This window comes from Rattus rattus, chromosome 13, assembly GCF_011064425.1.
Source record: "Rattus rattus isolate New Zealand chromosome 13, Rrattus_CSIRO_v1, whole genome shotgun sequence".
NCBI classification, from domain to species: domain Eukaryota; kingdom Metazoa; phylum Chordata; class Mammalia; order Rodentia; family Muridae; genus Rattus; species Rattus rattus.
This window is the reverse complement of record NC_046166.1, coordinates 15,539,532-15,549,553: the sequence shown is the minus strand read 5'-3', so window position 1 is coordinate 15,549,553 and position 10,022 is coordinate 15,539,532. Positions and strand designations below refer to the sequence as shown.

Genomic DNA, 10,022 nt, shown 5'->3' with positions numbered 1-10,022 from the left:
CATGGACTAAGGACTCTTAGGGGAGTCCAGCAGTGAACGGGTTTTATAAGGCCTTGTGTGTACGGCAGCCAGAAAAGCAGTTTGTCGTGGGGAATGGGGAATGAAAACCTCTGGACTAGAAGTTCAGCTCAGCACTGTGGTCCTTAGCAGCAGGGTGGGGTGCTTTATGGACAAACTCAGGAACTTGGCCCAAGGATAGCCACTCTTAGAAGGGACCGTGGAAGCAGAAAGGGCCTAGTAGCTAACATGAGCCTACTGGGAGAAAGGAGGATAGACCAAACAGTAAGATCAGTAAATGTGGTCAGTACTGGAGGAGACCCCATCAGTGGGGTGACACTTGCCAAGTCTCACAGTGTTGGGATGTGGCAAGTTGAAGGACAGACAACTGAGATAGGCCCAGATCTATAGTCTAGCTTGATGTTAGGTTTCCAAAAGGATAGGAAGAAGGCAGCAACAGCAGATGGGAATGACCCCCCCTTTCTAAAGACTATGACTGGAGCATTAACCCTATGCTCAATCAGTAAGAGTGATTCTAAATGATCGAAAGCCGTTTTTCCTTCCCTGTGAGCCTAGACTTATATGCATGTGTAGGTTCTTATGTGTGTATGCAGGTACAACAGGGGAGGGGTGGTACCCATGCACATGAGGTTAGTGGCCAACTTCAGCTGTCTCTTTCAATTACTGTCCATCTTGCTTATTGAAATAGGGTCTCTTGCTTTTACCTGAAGTTTTCCTATTCCACTAGACTAGCTGGCCAGCAAGCTCTATGATCGGCCTATCTGCGACTTTCTGGGTTTACAAACGTGCTCCATAATGCCAGCCTGATTTTTCAAATGTGGCTCTGGAGATCAAAGTCAGGTCTTCTTGCTTGCGTAGCAAACACTTCACTGACTGAGCTATCCTCCCAGCCCTCTGAGCTCAGGCTCTCTAGTGTTATGAACTGAAAAGGTGTTTTCACAGTTTGACAGTGTTGTAACTTGAACTCAGATTTTACTACTTATGTGTGACTTTGTGCAAAAGACCAAGGCTGTCTGGGTCTCACTTTTCTCATCAGTATAGGGTGCAAAGGCTTATTGCTGTGAGATCGTAAGAGCTAATATATGCTAACACCTAGTGTCTGCTTTGTAGCTACCGATAGAAGTTCAGCTGCTATTCTTAGTCAGATAGGTAACGTTTGAAGATGGCTTGCTGTGGCCCATATACAAAAGAACATATCCTAGAGGAGAGGACCTTTGTATCCAACATGGATGGTCCTCAAAGAAGGGTTACGGGCAAGTGAAAAGACTTTGAGGAAAACAGGTAGACACCATATCATCCATCTGAAACACGCGGCCTGTGCTTTGGCATACTCGTCACTCTAAGCAAAAAGTGACAAGATGTCACCAAGAGAATAGGTGCGACATTGTTCTGCAGTTGCTCTCCCTCAGAGCCAAGTTAGCAAATGTGTCAAAAGGTGTGGATGACATTACTGTCCTTGCTTCTCGTGACCTCTAAGGGTTCCGTCTACGTAAACAATGGTGCTTTGTTATTGTGTTGTTGAGACAGGATCTTGCTGTGTTAATCCAAGTGGTATTGAACTCACGGACTCTAATAATCCTGTCTCAGCTTTCCAAGCGGTTGAGATTATAGATTCTGTGCTTGTCACAATGCGAGCTTTGAGAGAGTCCAGCTAACCTGTTACGGATGCAGGAATCAGTTGGCAAGCAATTACTCTTCTCTCATGGTTATCAAGACTCTAGTCACGGGCAAATGGGCTGAGGTAAGAGAGGAGGTTCTACATGAGGGCCAGTGCTATCCACCACACACATGGACACACGGAGTTCCCTTTTAGAGAGTCAGAAATAACTAAAGGAGGGGATGTTGGAGATGCTCACATACCATTATGAAACCATACACCGCCTTGGCTGAATGACAGTCACTTGTCATTATGCAATAGTGCATCCAATAACGCTTGTACTCATACATATTTAGAGTCTATCATCGATGCCAGACTGTTCTCTATCTCTGAGGTAGACAGGCTCCAACAAGACGGAAGAAGGAAGGAAACAATATCCTTCAAGTTTCTGGAACTAAATGATGGCTTAATCCTAAAAATTACTTAAAAATTACATGGTCTGGAACTTGAGCTACATTTCAGTGTTATTGTTCTTGTCAAGTATGGGTGGGGTAAAGCCTCAGATTTTATCCCCAACACACACTTGTACACACTTACATGGTGTGGTTGCTTGAATAAGAATGCCCCCCCATACCTTCATGTATTGGCATGCTGAGCCCACAATTGGTGAACTGTTTAGGAAGGGTTAGAAAGTGTAAAGTGTAGTCTTAGTGAAGGAAATGTAGCACTGGGCATGGAGTGCAGGGGCTTGAGGTTTTCAAAAGTTCATTCCAGGCCCAGTCTCTTTCCTGCCCCCCCAACCCCCCACCTCTCACGTTCTCGCTCATTCTCTCTGTCTGATGCCTGCAGATCAGGATGCAAAGCTTAAAACTAAAGTTCTAGTACCATGACTGTCTGTTTCCCACCATGATGATAATGGATTAACCCTCTAAAGCTGTGAGCAAGCCCTGGGTTAAACGTCTTCTTCTGTAAGTTGGTGTGGTCGTGGCGTCTCTTCGCAGCAATAGAACTAGAGTAGTAACTAAGATACATGGTCCATGTTTGGTTGCTGTGCTTGGTTAAGTAAAGAGTATTAAAAACAACTTTAGCTTAGAAGTTTTAGAATATTTACCAACACACAGCAACCAAACAACCTTAGCAACACAGAATACTGCGATCTCAGCTGTTTCTCCTGCAGTCATTGCCTGGAATCCCAGTATACCTAGGGAGAATCACAATGTGCATCACTGACTCAGGGGAGGAAAAACCCAACATTCAAACTCAGTTTTGTCTCTGCTAGATGCATATTGCTTTGTACAATTCTAATGTTGAAAACTTAACTACAACTATAAGCTTATGACCATGTGTAATGTGAATGTTTGGGGCTTTCTAAGTGGTAACTCAAGAGTCTTTAAAAATCCCCTATTTCAAGAAGTCCTATCCAGACCACATTCTTCCTCCTCAAATTTCTAAGTGTGTACAGGCAGCTGGACACCGCTCATCAATATGCTTCTGACTCTTTCTTCTAGGTTTTCTCCTTTACTATGGCCCTTGCTTCTTCCTGTCATTCTCTTCCAAGCCATCACCAAGGTCATTGCATCTTCTCTCACCTTTACACTAACCCTAGACCCCTTCGTGATGATTGTATCCTCCCCACCTCACATACCTACTTTGTTACTCCTACAGATGGAATCATAGAGAGGCCAATAGCAGCATGATTTCCCCTCTCTCCAGACACTTGCTTTAAAAAAATGTACCAGCGAACATCTTTCATTAACAGTCTTACTATACTATGTCTGTGCTGTTAAATATGCACATATCTAATACATGTATAAAATGTAGGTTTTTAGGGAATGACAATAATCTTGTGTTATATTATTTTAAACTTCTTCTGTGAAACAGTGAAGTATTCCAGGCAAACTAGTGAGAAGCTTGGACTTAGCTTTAAAATACTATCTATCTATCTATCTATCTATCATCTTTCTATCCATCATTATATACATACATATATATACATATATATATATATCATCTTGTCAGACAAAGATCAGACAAAATAAAACTAGAAAATGTTAAAAATTTATTGAAATTATCAGAAGGGGAGAAATGTGATTTTTTTCTACTTTTGGTACAATAGTGTCTTAATTAGGTTTCCATTGCTATGCTGAAACACAATAACTAAAAGAGAAGTTGGAGAGGAAAGAGTTTTCACTTCTGTATCACAATACATTATTGAAGGAAGACAGGACAGGAACTCAAACAGGGCAGGAACCTGAAGCCAGGAGCTGATGCAGAGGCCATGAAGGGTTGCTGCAAAATGGCTTGCTCAGTCTGCTTTCTTTTAGAACCCAGGGCCACCAGCCCATGAATGGCACCACCAAAATGGGCTGGGCCAACCCCCATCAATTACTAATTAAAAAAAATTCCCCACAGCCCGAATCTTGTGAAGGAAGTTTTGATTGAAGTTTCCTCCTGTCATATGTCTTTGGCTTGTGTCGACTTGACATAAAACCAGCCAGCACAAATGGGGAGTGTCCATTTTAAATGGTTTAATTCCCTTCCTCTAAGAAAAAGAACCTGAAGAAATGAAGGGTGATTATTTTCAATACGAGTGTTGCCATCAATTTCTAAACTGTTGTTTCAACTGCCATTGATTCTCAATACATCCACATGAGCACAGTGTCTGTAATAGTACCAGTCTCTGGCTCATTTGTAAAACAAAGAGATCCATCCTCTGTAGACCAGTGCCCTGCCACTGGCTAGATAAGTGGTGGGCCGATCATCGACCTCCTGAGATCAAGTTTCTTACCTACAGTAAGGAATATGCTGCTTTCCTTTGCAGGGTAATACATATGAGATGTTCTGTGTAAACCCTAAAGGGCTGTGTATATATAGGAATAACATTTATTAACTTCTAGCCACCCTCAGGCATACTAAAATTATCAGTTTAATAAGTCAGAGTTCCATTACCTTTCGCTTTATGAAGATAAATACTGTGTCCCCCTTTTTTATGTCTAAACTCTCTTCATCAAGTACCTTAATTAGAACACAGTGGCTGCTCAAGAAATACTTGTTTGAACAATGCCAACCAACCAGAGCTTCCAGGACTAAGCCACTACCCAAAGACTATACATGGACTGACCCTGGCTCCAACCTCATAGGTAGCAATGAATATCCCAGTAAGAGCACCAGTGGAAGGGGAAGCCCTTGGTCCTGCTAAGACTGAACCCCAGTGAACGTGATTGTTGGGGAGGCGGTAATGGGGGAGAATGGGGAGGGGAACATCCATATAGAAGGGAAGGGGGAGGGGTTGGGGAATATTGGTTCAGAAACCAGGAAAGGGAATAACAATCGAAATGTAAATAAGAAATACTCAAGTTAATAAAGAAAAAAAGAAAAAGAAAAAAGAAATACTTGTTTGGTAAATGGTTGGAACCAAGTCGTGCTGTCATGGAAAGTTGGATTCAGGGACTGAAGGTCTATTCATTGCTATGTTATGGTGGGCTGTTAGCTGGTGCCCTCCTTTTCTATCTCCTCATCCTTCTCCACAACTCTGTGACTCTCACAATCCTCACAGACAGCTGAAGGATCTGTGAAAGAGTTATCCTTACACTGTGGCACTGCTTGTGGGCATCTTAGGGTTTTCCTGTGAAGAGGAAAACAGCGAAAACACCACTCACTGCAATTGCACGGACCCTGGGATGCCCAGACATAAGCACCCACAGGCAGTGCCAGGAGCACAGCGCACAAGACCACAGTGACATGTAAGAGGTGCTCGCGGCCCTCCAGCTCACCACTGCCTTTGCCGGTCACAAAGACCACACACTGGCCCTGGCCTGGAGGCTGATTCCTCAGGCCGAGACATGCTTTATATTTTGTAGCAGGGAGGAGGTCATCCACAGCATAGGTGTTGATTCCAGGGCCTATGTGGACCACCTTCTTCCCCAGAGCTTCATCAGATGCAATGTAGAGGGTGAACCATTGTTCTCCAGCAAGGTTGGTCACTGTGAGCCACTCCAGCAAGATACCATGCACTGTCTGCTTGACCACCCATAGGTCAACATAGGCACTGCCCTCTGAAGAGGTGGAGAGGGAATGCGATCCAGGCGTGGCCTGTGCAGGCTGGACATAGAGTGTGATGACAAGAGAGCTTCGGCCGATGGAGTTGAAGGCCATGCAGGTATAATTAGTGCCGTCTACCAGTTGAGCTGCTGGGATGACCAGCTGGGACAGGATGAAACCTTCTGCAATTGGCAAGGCCAACACTGCGTGAAAAGGAGAACAAAACAGGTGTGCTCGTCTGTGACAGACAGCTGGAAAGTTCTAATAAGGCTAGGTCTTATGTTTAGAGGATGGTTATCATTTATTAAGTGTGTTCCTTGTGTCAGCGGTTACCTTTCTTGAAACGCGATAGAGTAAACATTTAATTTGCTATAAAGATGCTGAGGGTTGGAGCAGCTGATTAACTTATCCATGCTTGTTCAGAAGTGGCAATTATGTGGAGCCCATTTTTCTATCTAAGGAGATGGATGAAGCCAGGCATTCCTTCACAGCCAGAATACAGCAAATGATTGAGCCCCCGTTGAAGGAATGAAAAACTGGGAGCCTCGAGACCCCATTACTGAAGCCTGGATACCACAAAGACTATACATGGACTGGACCCTGGAGATTTTTAAAAATGGTGTGATTAAGACTGAACCCTAGTGAACTAGATTGTTGAGGTCTGGGGGAAGGAACTCTTACCCGGAACCGAAAGGGAATAGATGTACAGTTCCTCAGTACCTCGAAATCAAATACTTGGGCTCCCACTTCTTTCAAATACGCCATACTGGGAAACATACCTAAGTTCTCCTAGCCTCAATTTCATTGTCAAGAAAACTAGGTAACATGCATTCTACAGGTTTTATAGAACAGTGTCAGTAAGCCTTACCTATCATTATTTTTAGACATAACACAGTATCAAGAGTAATTATAGTGGGGCTGGCAAGATACCTTGCAGTTAAGGAGACTGGCTGTTCTTTTGGATGACCCTGATTTGACTCCCAGCACCCACATGGTAGCACTCCAGTTTCAGGGAATTCAATACACTTTTCTGGCCACTGCAGGTATTGGGCATATGTGTAGTACACAAATATGAAGAAGGTAAAACACTCATTGGCAGGCTAGTTTTATGTCAACATGACACAGCTAGAGTCATTGGAGAGGAAGGAGCCTCAACTATGAATATATTTTCATAAGATCAGGCTGTAGGCAAGCCTATAGCACGTTATCTAAGTAAGTGATTGATGAGGGGCAGGGCCACCGCTAGGGTGGCTGTCCTGGTTTCTTTAAGGAAGCAGACTCAGCAAGCTCTGTGGACCAAGCCAGTAAGCAGCACTCCTCCATCCATCAGCTTCTGCCTTGAGGTTCCTGCCATGACTTTAATGATAAACAGTAGAGTGATGATGAAGTATAAGCTAAATAAACCCTTTCCTCCCCAGGTTGTTGGATCACGGTGTTTGTCACAGCAATAGGATTACTGAGTAGGATACCATACATATAAAATATGTAAATAACACAGTTTTGAAATTAGTGATGACAGAGCATCACTAGACACTGTCCTTCCCTCCATCCCTCACCTCCTCCATCACTCCTTCCTCTTCTCCCTTTCCCCCTTCTCTTCATTTTTTCTTCTTCCCTTCCTGTTTTATGGGTTTTTGGTTGTTGTTTTGTTTTGATTTGGTTGTTTTTTGGAGACAGCCCTGGCTGTCCTGTATCTGTCCAGTCAGGCCTCACACTCAGAGATCTGCCTGCCTCTGCCTCCCAAGTGCTGGGTTTAAAGGTGTTTGCCCTCACTCCCCACCTAATTTATTGATTTAAAAGAAAACTAGAATGATGAATCCCATCTTTTTCTGCTGTTAGTATTTACCACCTTGCCAATACAGTAAGATTAAAAAATGGAAAAAGTAAAAATTTCAGTCAGTTGGGTATTTTTTTAAAATCTCCCAGAGGCTCATCATCATATATGGAAACTGACTTGCTTGAATCCCTCAGATATTACTCCATTTTAGCTGTTTTAGACAGGGGAAGAGTAAAGATACTGTTCTCCCAGCTCCAACATGCTCCTGGGAACCCTTACACGGCTTTGGGAAATGCTAAAACCTACTCCAAGAAACAAGGTGCTTTTCTTGGTGCCAAGAAAATCAAGTCCTAGTTCTTGGTCCCTGGAAGTCATTCAATCTCTCTGGGCCCTATAATTTTGAGCTAATATTGTCTTGCTAACATGATAATAGGAAGTAAGTATTCGGTTGATATATAGGACTTGCTATCCTTATCTTATGTACATCACCCAATGGCAACACAGCAGAAACACATATGTAACAACACATATTGTTGGCCTTGCATTCACCAAGTTCAGATCTCTGGAGCAGGGCCTTATAAATCATATTGCAATAAGCACCCCATGTAATTCTGGTGAGGCAAGTCTAGGAGATAATAACACCTGCTAGAATAAGTCCTATCCAGAAATTTTAGTATTCTAAAATGTTTTGTGCTTTTCATCCAGAAGGTTCTCAAACAGTATATTTGCTTATTTTTAGTTTATTTTCAGTGCTATTAACATTTCTACACTATAGGAGATCATTAGGTCCAATATATCTATTTATATATGAGATCTGCCTGTACCCACTTTAAACAGTGCTGTTAGAGAAATATTACCTTGGACTCTTTTCTGTTCTAGGGAATTAATGTACATATATGCCAATCTTACCTGCACCCATCCTTTATGACAGGCACAGAATTAAGACAGAGTCCTAACAGACCTTTACCCTGAATTTATATATATATATATATATATATATCATATGGCTTACCATCAAATTTTCTCCATGTACTCAGGGGATACTTCCATGCAATAGTTGGTGAGGGACTGGCTTGTGCCAAACATTGCAGGGTCACGTTCTTTCCTACCTGGATAGTGACATTGGCCCTAGGAGTTGAGATAATTGGTTTCATACAATCTCCGAGCTCAGTCTCATGTAAAAGCTGCCCTGCCTTAGAGACAGGACCCTGGCATATCAAGTAAGAACTCACCAAGATGAAAGGGGGACCAACGGACTTGACAAACTGAGCAAGCCCCGTTAAACGGCAGTCACACAGCCAGGGATTATTGTGCAGCGACAATACCATGTGCGGGAGAATCTCCGCTCCACAGCCAAGCTGCTGCCGTTTCTGATAGGCTGGCCAGTTCAAGAAGACACCCTTGGATACAACTGTCAGCCTATTGGAGGATATGTCAAGGTATGTCAGGTTGGCTAGGAACTGAAGAGCCAGTTCAGGGAGCGCATCAATCCTGTTGTGTTTGAGATCCAAAACCCTCAGGAAAGGCGTCGCGCGGAACGCTGTCCACGGTACTGAACGGAGTCTGTTCCCCTCTAGTCTCAGCTCTCTCAGCTGTGGCAGGTCCTCCAGGGCGCCTAGGTGGATCACAGTGACGTTGTTGAAGTTGAGCCAAAGGTATTCCAAAGTGCTCAAGTTGGTGAAAACCCCCTGGGGAAGTTCAAACAAGGGCGAGTTTTCAATTCTCACTTGCTTGAGTCCTTCGGGAAAGTTGTCTGGAATCTTTCCCAAAGACATAGACATGCACTGAAGGCTCCTGTATGAGAAAGCAGACAAACTTTAATAAGCATGAAGGAACCTATAAGTGGTATTTAATGGATCCTGTCATTAGAAATGGGGACTAGATAAAAATAATGAACTCATAATAAAAGAGATTGCTTTTGGAAAAAAAAAAGTTCTGCTCAATAAACTCCAGAACCAACTAAAATGAATTCTGTGGAGACTTAGCTGATTTTCCACAAACTTTAAGCCTGTATCACCCCATATCATTTTTAAAGAAAATCTCCTCTACCCCCACATCACCCTCTAGAATCCTGTCAGCACAGCACACCTGCCAAAACTCTCCTCTGAACAGGTACACTCTGGCAGACACAATGGTCGTGCTGCATGTATAACCCAAGAGACCAGAACTTGCAAGAAACAATAAAAAACAAAAGCCATATTTATCTGTAGGCAATACCTTGTGTGGTTTGGGTAGGTGTGGTCTCAGCTTCTGAGTAGTAAATCCTATTATTGGTAATCCATAAAGATGTAGGTCAGCACAGCAGCACTAAAGCCCTGAATGCCCCAAGGTCTGTTAGAGCCCAGCTCCCAGACTCAGGAAAAGCCCATGTCCAGATGTTGTGTCTCTTAACTCAACTGAGAGAGCTGTGGTGCTTGAGGTTAGAAAAGAGAAATATGCATCAGACGTCAAGCTCTATTTTGCTTCTACCTTCTCTCAGCTTCTTACAAAGAAGCCAGGGAAGCAATCAGGTGTCACAATCCTGAGTACCATAGCTCAGGATTTGGTCAAAATGCGTCTAATGCTTCACAGTTCACAAAGGAATCCTGA

General features: G+C 43.3%; 1 protein-coding gene across 1 annotated transcript; it reads right to left on the bottom strand.

The window, feature by feature from the left end:
- Window positions 1–5,101: 5,101 nt before the first annotated feature.
- On the bottom strand, window positions 5,102–9,631 carry Lrit2 (leucine rich repeat, Ig-like and transmembrane domains 2). Its single transcript, XM_032918423.1, has 3 exons — window positions 9,522–9,631; window positions 8,446–9,227; window positions 5,102–5,859 (listed from the first exon to the last, which is right to left on the bottom strand). Exons 1-3 carry the CDS (start codon window positions 9,629–9,631, stop codon window positions 5,102–5,104), a joined length of 1,650 nt encoding a protein of 549 aa, XP_032774314.1.
- Between the last annotated feature and the right edge of the window lie 391 nt (window positions 9,632–10,022).

Coding starts and splice junctions, on each gene's coding strand:
- Lrit2 (XM_032918423.1), bottom strand. CDS start 9,631: ATGGCTTTTGTTTTTTATTGTTTCTTGCAAGTTCTGGTCTCTTGGGTT. Junction 9,228..9,521: donor TCAGAGGAGAGTTTTGGCAG/GTGTGCTGTGCT, acceptor TTTCTCATACAG/GAGCCTTCAGTGCATGTCTA. Junction 5,860..8,445: donor TACATGGAGAAAATTTGATG/GTAAGCCATATG, acceptor CTTTTCACGCAG/TGTTGGCCTTGCCAATTGCA.